Source organism: Monodelphis domestica, chromosome 6, assembly GCF_027887165.1.
Source record: "Monodelphis domestica isolate mMonDom1 chromosome 6, mMonDom1.pri, whole genome shotgun sequence".
Lineage (NCBI taxonomy): Eukaryota > Metazoa > Chordata > Mammalia > Didelphimorphia > Didelphidae > Monodelphis > Monodelphis domestica.
In genome coordinates this window covers 309,211,114-309,228,130 of record NC_077232.1, presented here as the reverse complement: position 1 = coordinate 309,228,130, position 17,017 = coordinate 309,211,114, and the positions used below count along the sequence as shown (strand labels likewise).

General features: G+C 48.1%; 1 protein-coding gene across 4 annotated transcripts in view; it reads right to left on the bottom strand.

Moving 5' to 3' along the window:
* INTU (inturned planar cell polarity protein) overlaps nucleotides 1-17,017 on the bottom strand; it is an 82,273-nt gene that overhangs the window by 44,987 nt on the left and 20,269 nt on the right. For all 4 annotated transcript variants that reach the window (XM_056803514.1, XM_016422895.2, XM_056803515.1 and 1 more), the window contains exons 2-3: nucleotides 11,739-12,265; nucleotides 7,172-7,257 (exon numbers count right to left, since the gene is read on the bottom strand). In XM_056803514.1, the coding sequence (XP_056659492.1) occupies nucleotides 7,172-7,257; nucleotides 11,739-12,265 (613 nt within the window). The remainder of the gene's footprint in view (nucleotides 1-7,171; nucleotides 7,258-11,738; nucleotides 12,266-17,017) is intronic.

The window sequence follows — 17,017 nt, the reverse complement described above, 5'->3', positions numbered from 1 at the left end:
CTAGGAATCTATCTCCCGAGACAAACACAGGAACTATATGAACACAACTACAAAACACTCTCCACACAACTAAAACTAGACTTGAGCAATTGGAAAAACATTAACTGCTCATGGGTAGGACGAGCCAATATAGTAAAAATGACCATCCTACCCAAACTTATTCATCTATTTAGTGCCATACCCTTTGAACTCCCAAAAAATTTCTTTACTGATTTAGAAAAAACCATAACAAAGTTCATTTGGAAGAACAAAGGATCAAGGATATCCAGGGAAATAATGAAAAAAAAAATACAAAGGAAGGGGGCCTTGTAGTCCCAGATCTCAAACTATATTACAAAGCAGCAGTTATCAAAACAATTTGGAACTGGCTAAGAGACAGAAAGGAGGATCAGTGGAATAGACTTGGGGTAAATGACCTCAGCAAGACAATATATGATAAACCCAAAGATCCCAGCTTTTGGGTCAAAAATCCACTATTCGATAAAAACTGCTGGGAAAACTGGAAGACAGTGTGGGAGAGATTAGGATTAGATCAACACCTCACACCCTACACCAAGATAAATTCAAAGTGGGTGAATGACTTAAAGAAGGAAACTATAAGTAAATTAGGTAAACACAGAATAGTATACATGTCAGACCTTTGGGAAGGGAAAGACTTTAAAACCAAGCAAGACATAGAAAGAGTCACAAAATGTAAAATAAATAATTTTGACTACATCAAATTAAAAAGCTTTTCTACAAACAAAACCAATATAACTAAAATCAGAAGGAAAGCAACAAATTGGGAAGCAATCTTCATAAAAACCTCTGACAAAGGTCTAATTACTCAAATTTACAAAGAGCTAAATCAATTGTACAAAAAATCAAGCCATTCTCCAATTGATAAATGGGCAAGGGAGATCAACAGGTAGTTCTCAGCCAAAGAAATCAAAACTATTAATAAGGACATGAAAAAGTGCTCTAAATCTCTTATAATCAGAGAGATGCAAATCAAAACAACTCTGAGATATCACCTCACATCTAGCAGATTGACTAACATGATAGCAAATGAATGTAATGAATGCTGGAGGGGATGTGGCAAAGTTGTCACATTAATGCATTGCTGGTGGAGTTGTGAATTGATCCAACCATTCTGGAGGACAATTTGGAACTATGCCCAAAAGTAGCTAAAAGACTGTCTGCCCTTTGATCCAGCCATAGCACTGCTGGGTTTGTACCCCAAAGAGATAATAAGGAAAAAGACTTGTACAAGAATATTCATAGCTGCGCTCTTTGTGGTGGCCAAAAATTGGAAAATGAGGCGATGCCCTTCGATTGGGGAATGGCTGAACAAATTGTGGTATATGTTGGTGATGGAATACTATTGTGCTCAAAGGAATAATAAAGTGGAGGAATTCCATGGGAACTGGAATGACCTCCAGGAAATGATGTAGAGCAAAAGGAGCAGAACCAGGAAAACACTGTACACAGAGACTGACACACTGTGGTACAATCGAAGGTAATGGACTTCTCCATTGGTGTCAATGCAGTGTCCCTGAACAATCTGCAGGCATCTAGAAGAAAAAACACTATCCACAAGCAGAGGACAAAGTGTGGGTGTAAAAATACCGATGAAAAGCAACTGCTAGACTATAGGGGTTGAGAGGATATGACTGAGGAGAGACTCTAAATGAACACTCTAATGCAAATACCAACAACATGGAAATGAGTTTGAACCAAGAACACATGTGAAACCCAGTGGAATTGTGTGCCGGCTATGGGAGAAGTGGTGGGAGGGGGGGTGGGGAGGAAAAGAAAATGATCTTTGTTTCCAATGAATAATGTTTGTAAATAACCAAATAAAATAATGTTTAAAAAGTCAAAAAAAAAAAAAGAATGAGGCTGATTGGCAAAGACCCGTCATCTCTGCTCTTCTGAGGTTCACATGCCCCAGCCTGGCCAAGGGCAGGCGGGAGCCGCCCAATTCCCCGCGCTGCCTCTCCTGTTTGGCACACTACCTCCAGCTTTCTCTCTCAAGATTCTGGCTCCCCTGAGGTGGTTGGCTTAGGCTGCCTCCAAGTCTGGGAAACAGGAACCTCCTGGACAGAAACACATGCCCTCCTTGCTCATCTGTGCTGCAAAACGACTTTCAGACCTGCAGCAGGCTGGGCGGGTGAAGTGTGGGCGGAAAGCTCCGTGCTAGGTGTCACAGTGATCTGCCTGGGCACACTCCCTGGCAGGGAGCAGACCTCCTCCCCTTCGCTGCCTTCTCAGCAAGCCTCCTTCTCCAGTCCACGCTGGGGCCCAAGTGAGCTGCTCTTTCTTTCTCGTGCTGATCAGTGTCCTCCTGCTTCCCTCCCGGACCCTAAGAACTGTAGCCCAAGCTACACACTCATTTTCTTTGGTAAAATTGTTTATTTCTTTGACCCACTAGTTCTTTAGCACTCGAGTACCTCTTTGAATCCTTTCTTTAAATTTGCTTTATTGAGTCCATTTTCTAAAATCCATTCAGGTCCTGAATTTCCTTCTCGTTTATCTTTCTGGTAGGCTTGCCAGAGTCTAACAGGGGTCCCCTGAGGATCCCAAGCAGTGCCGTCTTGGAACGTTCCCTTTAAATACACGCAGGGCCATTTAGTGCACGTGCATCAAGAGTGGAGACTATTTCGTCGTCTTTGGCACCTGCAAGCATAACGCCCTTTATTTCTTTTAAGCATGCCTACTTTGGTGTGCACGAGCTGACATCGTGAGAGTTCCCGGAGGCGGGCCTCCTCCCCTGTGTAAAAAATAGACTCGAATACAGGACTACAATCCCCATGAGCCTTTGCTCCACTTCCCCAGAATGCCTTGTAATCTCACCTGGGCCGAGATCGAGAAGATATTTAAGCAAAGGCTTTTGAAGGGTTTGGCCTTTTTTGGACTTCCCCGTTTGGAGCAGAGGCGTCTCTTCCATGATGTGAGGTTATTTTGTCTAGGCCTCTGGCCTAGGCACATGTTTCTTACTTGTATATTCTTAATCTTTAACCTTTAATAAACCTCTAAAAAATATATATTCCTTGCAGAGAGAAACTAATTTCTACCTGCCTCAGTCTCCCCCTCTCCCCTAAATTTTAATCTTTACAGTTTGGCAACCACGAAGGGAAAATCATTATTTAAATTGCAAAGTTTAAATTCCTTTTGAGAAGAATTTTAGGTGAAGAAGATGCTACCTCTCTGAATTCAGAAACTGAACTGTTGGAGAAGCCATCATGAAGAAGCCTCCAGACCACAAGTTGCACAAAATTGAACTTTGGGTGTGGTTGATTGAACATTTATTTGTATGTATACTTTCATGCCAAAGGGGACTGCCCCCTAATGGCTTTTTGTCAATGCATCCAGTAATTATTGGTTTTGTTCTTTTTTTTTCTTATCCTCAAATTATTGTAGTCTTTAAATTGATTATGTTTTTATGATCCTTTTGGGGAAAAATTAATTTTTCCACAAATGATCACACGGGGGGATGTAAAAAATAGACTCGAATACAGGACTACAATCCCCATGAGCCTTTGCTCCACTTCCCCAGAATGCCTTGTAATCTCACCTGGGCCGAGATCGAGAAGATATTTAAGCAAAGGCTTTTGAAGGGTTTGGCCTTTTTTGGACTTCCCCGTTTGGAGCAGAGGCGTCTCTTCCATGATGTGAGGTTATTTTGTCTAGGCCTCTGGCCTAGGCACATGTTTCTTACTTGTATATTCTTAATCTTTAACCTTTAATAAACCTCTAAAAAATATATATTCCTTGCAGAGAGAAACTAATTTCTACCTGCCTCAGTCTCCCCCTCTCCCCTAAATTTTAATCTTTACACCTGCAGGCCCTGACTTGCGCTCTGGGCGCACTCGACGTTTCCCAGGTCTTTCTCATAGACAGCATATTGCTGGGTTCTGGGTTCTAATCCACTTGCTACCCTCTCCTGTCATACGAACGCACTTATCCCATCGTCAAGGATAGATTTTTTGCCTCCCATGCTTCACCCATGCACTGTTTCTCTCTTGGCTTCTCACCTGCCTTGTTACAAAGCAGATCCTGATTAAAGAAGGCGATGCAGGCTAGCGTGAAGTGAGGGGAAAGCGGTATTTGACTTCCTCCTTCCTCCACGCACGCCTGAATATCCTTCTAGTGTACCTGAATAGGCAAGATGAGCAATCAGTCGCCCCAACCCCTATTTCCTTCGTGGCCTCTGAAGACAGGAAGGTTCTAAAATGACATTTCATTCTTCGACTCTTATGAGAAGACAATGACTTCGTCCCTCTATTTCCTCCTTCCGTTTGCTCAAATGGATCGGCTTTGCTTGGTTTCTCTGGACTTTGCGTCTCACCATGTCTTCCAAGCTCAGGCTTAAAATCAGGAAGGCTTACAAGCTCCCTGGTCCTTTACAAATGTAGTTTTTTTCCTCTCTAAAATGATATTCAGGCTTGCAGGATACGTTATTCTTGGTTGTAATTCTTTATCTTTTGCTTTCTTGAATATCATATTCTCCGTTCTTCTCTCTTTTAAGTGGTAGCTGCCAAGACTTGTGTGGCTGTGGCTTCAGGCGATGCCTCCCTCTTCTCTATTTCCAGTACTGCCTTTGTAGAAGACCTCATTACCACCTACCTCGATGATTCCATCAGCTCCTACCTTTTTCTCCCAGTCACTTACTTTCCTCTACAGCCCCTACTTCACCCCACTGCCACCATACACAAGATCTGATCCCATCACTTTGTGCTCAGAACACGTCCAGCGGCTCTCCCTTGCCTATCTACTGAGTTTATCTGTTGGCCCAACATTCCAGGCCCCAACGTACCCTTCTTTATGCCCTTGCTGCACCCCACGATTCAGACACCCCGGACTGTACGCCACCATCCGACCTGGGTGGTCTGTACGTTCACAGCCCTGTGCCCATGGTCTCTTTCTTCCATCAGTCTGAAATGCCACTTTCCTGATCCACAGAGCCCAGGCCAAACAGCACTTTCTCCCTGGTGAATAAAGTCTTCACTGACCTCCCCAACTAATCATCTTTGTCTCTCCGATATCGTGCGGAAATTTCTGTTTCTCTCATACAACCATATTTAACTCTCACCTTCCATCTTAGAATCAATACTAAGTTTAGGTTCTAAGGCAGAAGAGTGGTAAGAGGTAGGCAGTGGGGGTTAGGTGACTTGCCCAGGGTCACCCAGCTAGGAAGGTCTGAGGACCTCCTGTGTCTAGGCCTGACCTGGAAACCACTGAGCCACCAGCTGCCTCCCAGGTACGTTTTCCTGTATATTTCAAATGTTTTCTGTAGGTGGGTCCTGCATTCTGTAGGGGCATTGCACTCTTGCCTTGTCTAGATTCCCCATTCTCCTCTGTATTCTTACAGCCCTTAATAGATACCTGTGGAAATGAAGCGTCCAGATTCATAAGCAGCCAAGCACAGGCTAGGATGAGGCGGGCCTTCTGACTCCTGAAAGACCCAGCGCTCCTCCCAGTGCATAGCTGTGTCTCCCTGGAGCTTTTTATTTGATTATAACAACATTTGGGAGACTTTTGAACGCCGCTTCCTATTTAGGTCTAAACTGTAGGCTGGCAGAGATCTAGGAGTCAGAAGAGTCCGGCTTCAGTCCTGGCTCAGCCTGGGGAATGCTGGGAAAGTCAACTCCCATCCATGGCACTGTTTCCTCCTTTGCATAATGAGGAGGCTGGACAAGGGTGTGAGGGTCTGCGAAGCCATTTACGCTGACCATCTCCCTCTCAGACAAAGGTCCTGCCAGCCCAGGACACCAGCGATTTCCGGATCAGCGCGGGCCGTCTCCCAGCACGCCTTGGAGACTCCATCTTTCTGGCTGCTTAAAAGTAGAGGTGAAGGGACAGATGCCCTCGGGTTTATGGACCCTTTCTTGTCACAGGGCTCCGCTACGGCGACGTCCCAGTATCCACTGGGAAGGATGAGGCTGGGCAGAGCAGCCTTCTCGGGCTCACTGGGGCCACAGAAAGGGGCTTTCCGAGGCTCCTGGCCTTACCATCGGCCCTCCGTGTTGGTATCGGTGTGAAGGGCCTCGGAGTCTGGGCCTCTCTTGGAAAAGAGGGGGGAGAGCCCTGCTCAGATGCCTCCCGAGGTTTCTGAGCTCTCCCACTGTGGTTCTACGACGATCACAGGGAATCCCACTTTTCTAGCATAAGCCAAATGCGTTTCCCTGGTTTCTCTGAAAGACACACACTCTTACTCTGTAGTTCTCCAGCAGACAGTGAGTCTGATCCCGGCCCAAAGGCCCTCCAGAGAAGTCCTCTTGGAGGCCGTTCGCCCGGCCCTCTGGAGGTCTTCCTCCTGGCTAACCCTTCCGGGTTCCCTCTCCCCCCAGAACTGCTGCCCCCAACTTTCCTGACCACAATCCCGCCGGTGATGCTTTCTGTCATCCGCCACCGCCTCTGCTGACGAGATGCGGCCCAGAGAACAGAAATAAGCGCTGCGTGTGCGCCTGCCACCGTCCCTCGTGTCCCCGCACCATGAGGGGCTCTGCTGCCCTTTGGGGAACAGGCAGCTTGGGGCTCCCTACCAGGAGGACATTCCGTGTCTTTAAGAGGTGGGCACTCGCCTCAGGGGAAATGCATCTACCCAGAGCTCAGACACAGGCTGCCAAGGCAGCCAAAGAGGCCGGGAGGGAGGTCTGGCCTTGCTGAGGCTCTCCCCACCACTGGCTGTGGGAGGGAGAGCCCAGGAGGCGGAGGGGAGTCCCGAGCCAGCCTCTGGCCCCAGGTACCCCCTTGGGCGAGCTGTGGAATCTGTTTACCCACGGGGCTCTTCCTGGGCACGTCACTTCAGCTCACTGCCCAGCCCTGGAGCCGTTAGGCACGTGGGGCCCAGCTATGGGGCAGAAAGCCCAGGAACACAGTCATGAGATGAAAAATCCCAAGCTATGAGTTAACACAACTTACGGCAGATTTTCTCATGTCTGCGCTTGCTTCAGTGAGTTTCTAGGCCTGGATTCCTCATGACTGTCACAGGGTGTCGGGCAGTCACGACGCATTCCCGGCTGTTCCCTCCCCAGGGAAGAGTTCTTTGGGCAGAAATGCCCCCCTTCCTTCCTTGACTCCAAGAAAGAGGAAATGTCGCTATTCAAATCTGAACCGTCAGCCGGAGGGCGGCAGAGGGCTTCGGGGCGGTGTGCGATGGTGAGGAGCCAACAGGAGGGGGCAGTACCTGCATGGGGCCAGGAATGCAAGCCAGAACTCTGTCTACGTTCTCCGAGGTCACCTCCGCATCATTCACAGCCACTAGGGTATCACCTGGAAACAAGAACAGAGAGAGGAGGGAGTTCTGCGGGCTCCCATGTCGGGGGCCCTCCTCCTGGCTCGCCTCGGTCTCCCCCCCACACACAGCGGGCGATGCTCCTGTTCCTGGACTCTTAGTGCCCTCCCGCCTTCCCTCTGCCTCAGGGCTCCAACCCCTGCTCCTGGTCCTCCCCCAGCCCTCAGGCCTTTCCCTGGGCCTTTCTCACCCACCTTGCCCTCTGAGCACCAACACCACCCTGGGCTGTCCCCTCCTCTAGCCCCTTTACTGCCTCTGCCCCTTGGATCGCCCCCTCCTGCGCCTTCTTTGCCCCGAAGCGCTGGCGAACAAAGCCAGAGAAAACCAGAAGGCAGGCCCATCGCAAACGGGTGCTACACAACCTCCACCCGGGCCCTGCTGTTGCGGGGCCTCCCTTTTCTGCTCTCCAAAGAGGCCGTTCCCAACCTTGGTGTCCCCCTTCCAAGCCCCAGGGCTCCCTCCCCTGCCCCTCCTGGCAGAGCGGAGAGAGCCCTCATCTTCCAGCGGCCGCACGCTTCCGACTTTCCGTCCTCCCATCTCTCCTATTCTCGCTGCCTACCGATCTGTCCCCTCTCCTCACGCCCCACCAACCTGCGCCGTCCCCACCCCAGGTGCCTCCGCTTCCGTTCCTCTCAGGGTCTGGCTTCCAACCTCCTCCTCCAACACGTCTCCTCTCCCCAGTTACCGGCGATCTCTCTATCGCCTTCGCTTAGGCCTCTCCTTCCCGGTGTCTCCGCACAGCCGCTCATCACCTCCTCCCTGATCTCCTGCCTCCTGCTTCCCCCCTTCTGTCTCCTGTGCCAGATCCTGGGCCCGCGGGGGTCCCCAGAGCTGTCTGGACTCTCATGCGCTCCCCTGGATTCACGCCACCACCTCTGATGGAGGACTCCTAAATCTGCGTACCCTCCCCTGTGTGTGGGCACGCCATGAAGAGCCACGGGGACCCCCCCCCCGCTGTCAAACAGGGCACGGCACGCCGATCCACCCTGGAAGGGGGGCTTCCACTGTCAGTGCCCTACACTCGGGGCATCTTAAAAGCAACAAGAGGCCCCGAAGTGCGAAATGACCGTCTAGTGTCCTTGTGTCCTAAGGCGACATTTTTCTTGTAGAAACGCTCTTTAGATTTCACCCCCAATATCTTTCCCAAAGGCACCGGAAGCGTGGACCAGGCGCAGGTCTTCGGGTGGGCGGAGGCCTCCTCGGTCAGGATCTTTCTCCCCAGTATTAGCGGTCCTGTCCGGGACAAAGAGCCCGAGGGCTGCCCAGCGGAAGGCGGGCTTCTATTTAAAGGCGAGCCGCGGGCCAGGAATTCCCACTTGGTGTTCACAAGACTTCATCAGGGGACAGACTAAGGCCATGCTCTGGAATAACAAGTTCTTGTAATGGCTCACTCGCTTATTACCTGAACCTGTGACGGCCTCGCAGAGCTCTGCTTCCCCTCTCTCCATGTGCAGCCCGCCACAGTCCGCTCCAGCTCTCTTCCGCCCCTTGGCATGGATCTCCCCTGCGCCCTGGGCAGGCCTCCCCTCTCCCTGGAGACAGGCCCTCCGTGACAGGTCCCCGCTAGGCCTCGAGCTAGCTTTCCTGTTTCTCTGGGGAACCCCCAGAGAGGTGCGTGCCTCTGGGGCCTCGCCTTCCTCTGCTTCCCCTTCCATTTCCCTCCAGTCTCCCTCTCGAGGAGATCCTCGGTGCTGGCGCCCCTCACCACCGTTGCTCCTCGAAGGACCCAGCCTTGGTTGGCGCTTCCTTGGCGCTGGCAGGTGCTGAAAGGCTCCCTGCCAGATGCTGGCAGGAAGGGCCCACTGTCATGCCCCTCCTCAGCACGACCTCACTGCCATTTGTCCCTCATAGCATGTCAGACAGCAGGCCCATCTCTCTGCTCCTGGGCTACCATCTTGGTTCGGGACCTCCTGGCCGCTCGGCTTCGAGCCTCCCCTTGGGTTCTGCTGCTAAGTTCTAGGGGCTGCCAGACAGAATAATGTTCCTTAAGTGTGTAATAAAGGATGAAGGGTCTGCAAAAGCGGAGAGGTGCACACCTCAGAATGAGCGATGGCCAGGAGCGGGGGACTAAGGGTCACCTGGAGCCTGAGGCAAGGCATCTGGGAAAGACTCTATGCCCAGCTGTCTTCTCTCCTGGAAGGACCCGAGGTTGAGGCTGGGAAAAGGTTTTCTCCTGAGACCAAGAGAAGAAAAGAAATCTTTTGGATGTGGCTGCTGGCAGCACAGTAAAGAAGACCTCTGGACCTGTTTGGATACCAACCACCTGAAGGTCCTGGCCCGTTTGACGGGACTCCTGGTGTGGGACTTGGACATTGGGAGCTTAATGCTTGGCTTCATAACATAGTTTAGCTAGTTTAGAGTAGTCGCCTTTAAGATATTTAGTGCAGTTTACTCCTGAAACCCCTGCTCCTTCCTACCTTCCCAACCAATAACTCTGAATTTATTTTCATGTTCCCTCTTGTTCTTTCCTCACCCCAAAGCCCAGCATAACAAGTGACTCCCCAAATCAGTCCATGTCGTTGGTTTTCCTTTTAGTGCCTCTAGGACAAGCCTCAAGGAACCCCACTGAATGGTCTTCATAAAGTGCCAGGCCTGGGATCAGGAAGACCCGAGTTCAAATCTACCCTCAGACATTTACTGGCTCTGTGACTCTGGCAAGTCACACAACCTCTCTGCCTCTGTTTCCCCATCTGTCAAACAAACTGGAGAAGGAAATGGTAAAGTATGCCCAAACGGGGTCCCAAGGAGTCAGATATGACCCCAAATACCTGAACAAGCACAAATTCCCTCATTTATTCCACACACACTTACTAAGCCCTTTCTCTGTGTAGCCTGGGGGAGCCACAAGACTGTCTCCTGGAGTTCTACCCAGGGCAAGTCGGCGGTTCCGTGGCCTAGGCCCAAACTACGACTTGGAGCTCGTAAAGGAAAAGAGGCAGTGACTGTACCATCTTTGACAGTGGATCAGTAAGGGTCTTTGAAAGCGTGCAGCTCTGCCCCTCGAACACTTGAAGAAGGGCTCTCTGCCCCTAGAACTTGGCAGCAGAACCCAAGGCCACACAGACCTGAACCGTACGGGGTTCTCTAGCGCTGCAGAGCTTCTGGCTCTATCACCAAGTTATAGAGTTGGAAGGAGAAAAGAAAAGACTTATGAAAAGGTAAAAACTGTTGGGGGGCCAGGGGCATCCAGGATACAAACCCCCAAAAACCCTCTGCAAGGAAGGCCTCAAGGAAGAAAAGCAGCCTGCCACAAGGCCAACGAGCAGGTCCAAAGAAATGGAGTGAGAGTCAGTGCGTGAGAGCTTTAGAGGAAGGAACCAGGAAAGAAACAAAAGCATTAGGAAAAGGAAAAACGAGGAGGCTAGTGGATACTCCGGAGGGTGACCTGCCAGGCTAGCTAATGGCTTAGAGAATGTAATCAGAAGCAGAACTAACGTTGCCCAGAAGAAGGCCAAAAGGCAAACCCAGCCTGCACGTTTCCCGCTCCTCACTCTCGGAATCCGTATCGGGGAAACTTCGCCAGACTCACAGAAGAGAAACAAGAGCCCGAAACGAAGGCAAACATCCCACCAAAGACTTGAAACGGCGGCTCCCTCCTCCCCAGTCTCTGAGGCCCGGCCAATCTACAGACTCCTCTCCTTCCTCCTTATCCTCGGGGAAAGGTGTGACTTCCGCTGGACCCTGGGGTGGGAGCTCAGGGAGGCACAGCTCTGCAGAAGACTGCAGAGTCTTTCCCTGACCCGGCGACGGGTAGCCTCTGAAAGGTGACCCGGGGACTGACGCTGCGGCTCCAGAGGGCAGAAAACCAGTCCGAGAACTCCGTGTTCTCTCTCTCTAGGGAAGTATTTCTATCACCCAGGACTGGGCAGACCGTAACTCTTCCTGCTTCCCAGTGGACTTGGCTTTGTATGTGGTAGCTCTAGCAGGCTAAGAAAGGGGAATATCCAGACTCAGATGATTCCCCATGTGACATACATGCATGCACAAGGTGTACACGGCCCATACAGACACATGCATTTACATGGATGATCCATGAATGTGCAGGCACAGGTGTGGGGATGCATGTAGGGTCCCTGATGCCCAACACCGTGCCTCACCACAATAGGGCCCTGCGTTCTAAGGCTTCCCTAGAGGCCCAAGGCCCAGCCCGAAAAAGGACCGTTTATAAATGAGAAAGCTAGTCCCCCCAACCAGTGACAAAAACTGGCTGCCCCACCTCCTGAAGAATCCCGTACGAGGCAGGGAAGGCTCTCCGCGCTCTCTGGCACATGTGCCCAGGGGAGCATTCCTGCGTTTTTATTTAGATTTGAGGGCCTTTCCTCGCTGGGCCATTTGCCCATCTCTTCTCCTGGAGCTCCCTGGTCCTAATCCAAAGAAATGGTCATGCAGGCGATGCTGCAGGTTGCCAGGAGCTCCGGCACGGCCACCTTGCTCCGCATCTGCCGTGAGGAATACTTACCAATGAACACCTGTCCACTCTTCATGGCCGGGCTGCAGGGAAGTAAGCCGTGCACTACAAGTTTCTCTCCGCTGTTGCCTTCAGTTCTTTTCCTCCACTTAGACTGGTGAATAATTCCCAAAAACACTTCCAGAAGCTTGAGATGCTCCTTTGCTTTCACGACTGTTGCATTTTTGGGGTTTACAAAGACGGATACGTCCTTGTACCGCTGCTGAAGGATGACACCCATTTTCTGGGTGGGTTGATGCTTCAGAATGGATACTGGTCCATTGCTATTTTTTTTATGGTGACGCTTTGGCAAAAGTTTTCGACTTTTCAAAATTTTGGAAAACTTCTTGAGTCTGGGTTCGCATTTTTTTCCTTCTCTGAGATAATCCTCATCAAAAATGATTTCATTTTCACTGAACCTGACACGGTTCACAGCTGGAGTTTCTGGAAGGAGACTCTCTTCTTCACTGTCACTCAGCTCTAGGTAAAAGAGCTCTCCATATTTCTGCATGCTGTCTGACCATTCAGTCTCAAGGTCACTGTGAAAAAGAAGAAAAGATTAGACCTGGAGAGCAGCCAAGATTTCTAGTTGTCTCGGAATCTTTAAGATTCCTCTGTCTCCTGGAATCCTAATTTATTATGAGTATAAATCCCTGCAATAATCCTGGTTTTGAGCAGAACCAGGGGAAAATTAAATTTAACAATGAGCAAAATGAAATAGGTTTTATTTATGAGATGGCAAGGTGGTGCTGTGAGCTTGGAACCCAAACACCTGAGATTGAATCCTGCCTCAACCTCAGTTTCCTCATCTGTAAAACAGGGATAATAACAGCACCTACCTACCAGTTTGCTTGTGAGGGTCAAATTAGATAATACATGTAAAGCACTTTGCAAATATTTTTTAAATTACTTTATAGAAATACTCTCTGAGCCTCAGTTTCCTCATCCATAAAATGTGGTGGCTGAACTAAATGACTTCCAATGTCCCTTCCAACTTTAAATTTATGGTTCCATAAGTTACTTTGTATTCATAAGAACAAGACCTATAATTTGTTAGACAACTCTCATGATGATGGTGGGAGACAAGTAAACCACATATTTCATAATTCAGCTTGTGATCAAAACACATCGCTGCTAGAAACAAAAGCACCGATTTGTAAAAACCCTTAACTTCCATCTTAGACTCAATACTGCCCAGGGTCACCCATTTGGGAAGTGTCTGAAGCCACCCTTGGAGCCAAGACCTCCTGTCCCTAGGTCTGGTTCTCTGGCCACAGAGCCACCTAGCTGTCCCCCCAAATTGCTGATTTTATAGCACGACTGACGACGAACTCAACCTACCCAAAGCAAAATCTACAAGCTGCTTTTCCTTTAATCAAAACTGGATAGGATAAAATCATCCTGGCAGAGTCCTTTCAGAAATATGAGCAATAATATGCTGGCCCGAAATGGTCTGATCTATATTCTAATCCTTCAACCAGACTAAAAACATAGCAACTCTACTCAAGCCCAAACAGAAAAGCCAGAAAATGATTTTTAAAACTCCATTAAGGAAATCAGGGAAAGTAGTCATTCAATGGACCAGTCTGTTTGGATGCAGTAAGAATTGAGTTCAAAGTTTCCAAGGCAAAGCATCCTTGCCATCACCAACACATTTTTATTCACAGAATCTCCGAGGCAGGAGGGGAGGCGCAGTGACCACCAGTCTAGCCTATACCTGACCACGACCCCCTGGACAAGAACTCCTCCAGCCTGTGCTGGGGCCCCTCCAGGGAGGCACTGCCTATGTCCCCTACCCACCACTCCTACTATAGCTCCAATTCTTATAGTAAACCTAACATTGCACTTCTAAAGCTCTTTCCTCATAGTTCTGTCCACCAGGACCAAACAAAACAAGTGTACCCCTTTTTTCCCTTCACAGTCTAAAGACTAATCTCTTACTTGGACCCCCAACACTTCTCTCTCCCAGGTTGGCTCAACCCATGCGCAGATGGCCAGCCTGGCTGACTTTCTTTGAGCATGCTTCAGTTTGTCGACATCTTCCCCAATATGGAGAGGCAGGGACAAAACAAACCAAGGTTTGCAAAAAGCTTTACAAATGTAATCTAGCTCGATTCTTACAACAACCCCTGGAGGGAGACGATGTTGTTATCTTCGTTTTAAAGATGAGGAAAATGAGGCTGACAGCAGGTAAGTGACTTGCTCTAGGATGTGTCGGAGGCTGGGTTTGAACTCAAGTCTTTCTGACTCCAAGTCTGGTGCTCTATCCACTGAGCCACTTAGATACAAATTGGTCCTGACTAGCACCTCTTTAGTCTAAGATACTCATGTTGTCTTTTCTTCCTCAACTATACATGTTGATAATAGAGAATAGTTTTCTTCTTTCTTAATAATGTAGGAGGAGAGAAGGGAAGAGGGAGAGAAAGAAATTTGTTTGAATATAAAATGAAATTTAATTAAAATGATAGAAAATTAAAGAACCACAGAAAGATGGCAACATATAGTAACAAAGACACAGACTTCTCTGAATGATGGTGAGTGTATCCAAACTCATTCCTCAAGTGTTAAGAAACTGGTCCCTTCCCACCATACATTCCCCATCTCTGGGACTCTTAACTTCCCCCATAATAGTGACCATTCAAAACCCATTCTCTATCCTTGTCCTCACTTACCTATTTCTTATTCTCATTCCCTTAACCCAAAGCCCTCCCTACAGGTGAGCACTCTCTCGGTTTCTAAATTTTGTCATCACAAATATTTTTCCCTAAATATTCTTGTATATCCTTCATTAGTTTGTTTTGCTTAGGTTGAATCCCTTCTTTACTTTATTCTTTTTATTTTCTTCTTTCTTCTCTCCTATTTTCTTATTGAATGAACTGTACTTCTGGATCCAATTATATGTATTTTTCCCTTTCCTGACTAGCTCAGAGGAGTCCATGGTCCAAGCATCAGTGGCTAGCCCTGCTCCCTCCTTGTATGCTCTAACCATGTGAGATAAAATCCCCATCCTTCTGGGGTTTTTTTTTTTGGTTTATTATAAAGGGATTTTATATTTTCACCAATTACATGTAATAACAAATTTCCACATAAGTTTTTCAAAGTTATATGATCCGAATCGACTCCCTCCCTCTCTCCTGGAATTGGCAGCCAATTCCATCTGGGTTATACACATATTATCATGCAAAACTTATTTTCATCTTGTTAATTTTTGTAAGAGAATAATCATATAAAACCAGACCCAAAACAAAACAAAAAAAAATAAATGAAAAACTGCATACTATCATCTGCATTCCAACTCCAACAGTTCTTCCTCTGGAGATGGATAGCATTCTTTGTCAAAAGTTCCTCAGAATTGTCCTGGATCACTGCATTGCCAATAATAGCTAAGTCTACCACATTGGATCATTCCACAATATTGCTGTTACTGTGTACAGTGTTTTCCTAGTTCTACTTATTTCACTCTGCATCAATCCATGAAGGTCTTTCCAGTGTAAAAAGGAATTTTTTAGTTTCTCTAATTTAAAGGGGAACCTAGAGGTCCTTTTACCATAGAGCTGTGTAGGGATTAACCAGCCCACAGTGACAGGATGTAGGAACCAGAGAGCCCCCTGCTGAGCCAGCATCAGTTGCAGGCTGTCAGTTGCTGGCAGTTGGTGAGTGAGTTTCTGACAGTTAAGGCTGGCAGCTGTGGGGAAGTTGGCGGCTGGGCATGAGTTGGTTGTTGGGAGTTGGTTGCTGGTCTTGTGGGTTGGCATTTAGTTGCAGGAATATAAAGGCAGGCCCGAGCTTACTGAGAGGGCTTTTGGCTTTAGCCTTTAAAGGGTTTTTTGCCTCTGGGATCTCTAGAGAGTAAGAGGTCTGTTTCATAGGCAAGGATCTGCTGTCAGTTGGTTACTGACATTTTGGGCTGCTATAGAAAACTGATTGAAGCAGTGAGTGGGAGCTGTCTGTTATTTTAGGGAATTAGGTGGTTAGTGAATTATTTATAGATAGTGTAGGTTAGATAGGCCTGATGTTTTCTAGGCAAGAAGAAGCTGTCCTCAGAAGACAGTTAGAGGTATTTTAGGTATATATACATGGTACAAGATTAGTAATCTCGGGGGCAGCTGGGTGGTTCAGTGGTTTGAGAGTCAGACCTAGAGACGGGAGGTCCTAGGTTCAAATCTGGCCTCAGACACTTCCCAGCTGTGTGACCCTGGGAAAGTCACTTGACCCCCATTGCCTAGCCCTTACCACTCTTCTGCCTTGGAGCCAATACGTAGCATTGACTCCAAGACGGAAGGTATGGGTTTAAAAAAAAAAAAGATTAGTAATCTCTCTTTCCTCTTTTCTATCTTTCCCTTCTTTTCTATATTCTTTTACTATCTCTATTTTAATTAAACTAAATTATTAATTGTTAAAAGCTGCCAGAAGTTTTCTTTTCTCTGGCTTAAAGGGATAATACTAATTTACAATTCCACTACATTCTCATTAAAACTTAAATTATTAAAAGCTGCTCTCTTATTTTGTCAAAACTCCTATTTTAACCCTTTCACCAGTTCTTTTGGAAATTATCCAGTTCATCATTTCTTATAGCACAATAGTATTCCATCACCATCATACACCATAATTTGTTCAGCTTTCCCCCAATGGATGGACATCCCTTCAATTTCCAATTTTTTGCTACCACAAGAAGAGCAGCTATAAGTATTTGTACAAGTAGGTCCTTTCCCCCTTTTAAAAATCTTTTTTTTTGATACAAACTTAGTAGTGTTATTACTGAATCAAAGGGTATGCATTGTTTTATAGTCATTTGGCCATAGTTCAAATTACCCTCCAGGAGACTTCCGGTTAAGATGGCGGCTTAGAGAAAGCTAAAGCTCAGATCTCCGGAAAACCCTTCCCGACCAATCTCAAACGATAAACTCCTAAGGCGCCGAAATTCAAAACGATCAACAGCACAGACCCTGGGAACCCTCCTCCTGGACCTGGACCCGGTTCAAAAGGTACGGCTCCCCTTAAAAGCCAGAACCCGAGATCACTCGGACCTCAGGGGTAGGAGCGCAGAGTCCAAGGCTCCCGGAAGCCGCAGCCCAGCCGGCTCAGAGAGCAGAGTCCTCGGAACAACAACCCTCAGGGCCTTCTACAGTCCCGGTGAAAGTTACTGCCTGGGGCTTCCGCTGCAGAGAGCTGGTCAAAACAACAGCAACCCTCAGGGCGGGCAAGACAGCCTCACGGGCTGGATCCTGCTATCCAAGTCTCAGTGAAAGTCTGTGCTCTCGGAGCTTGGGGAAGCGGCAGCCCATCCCCCC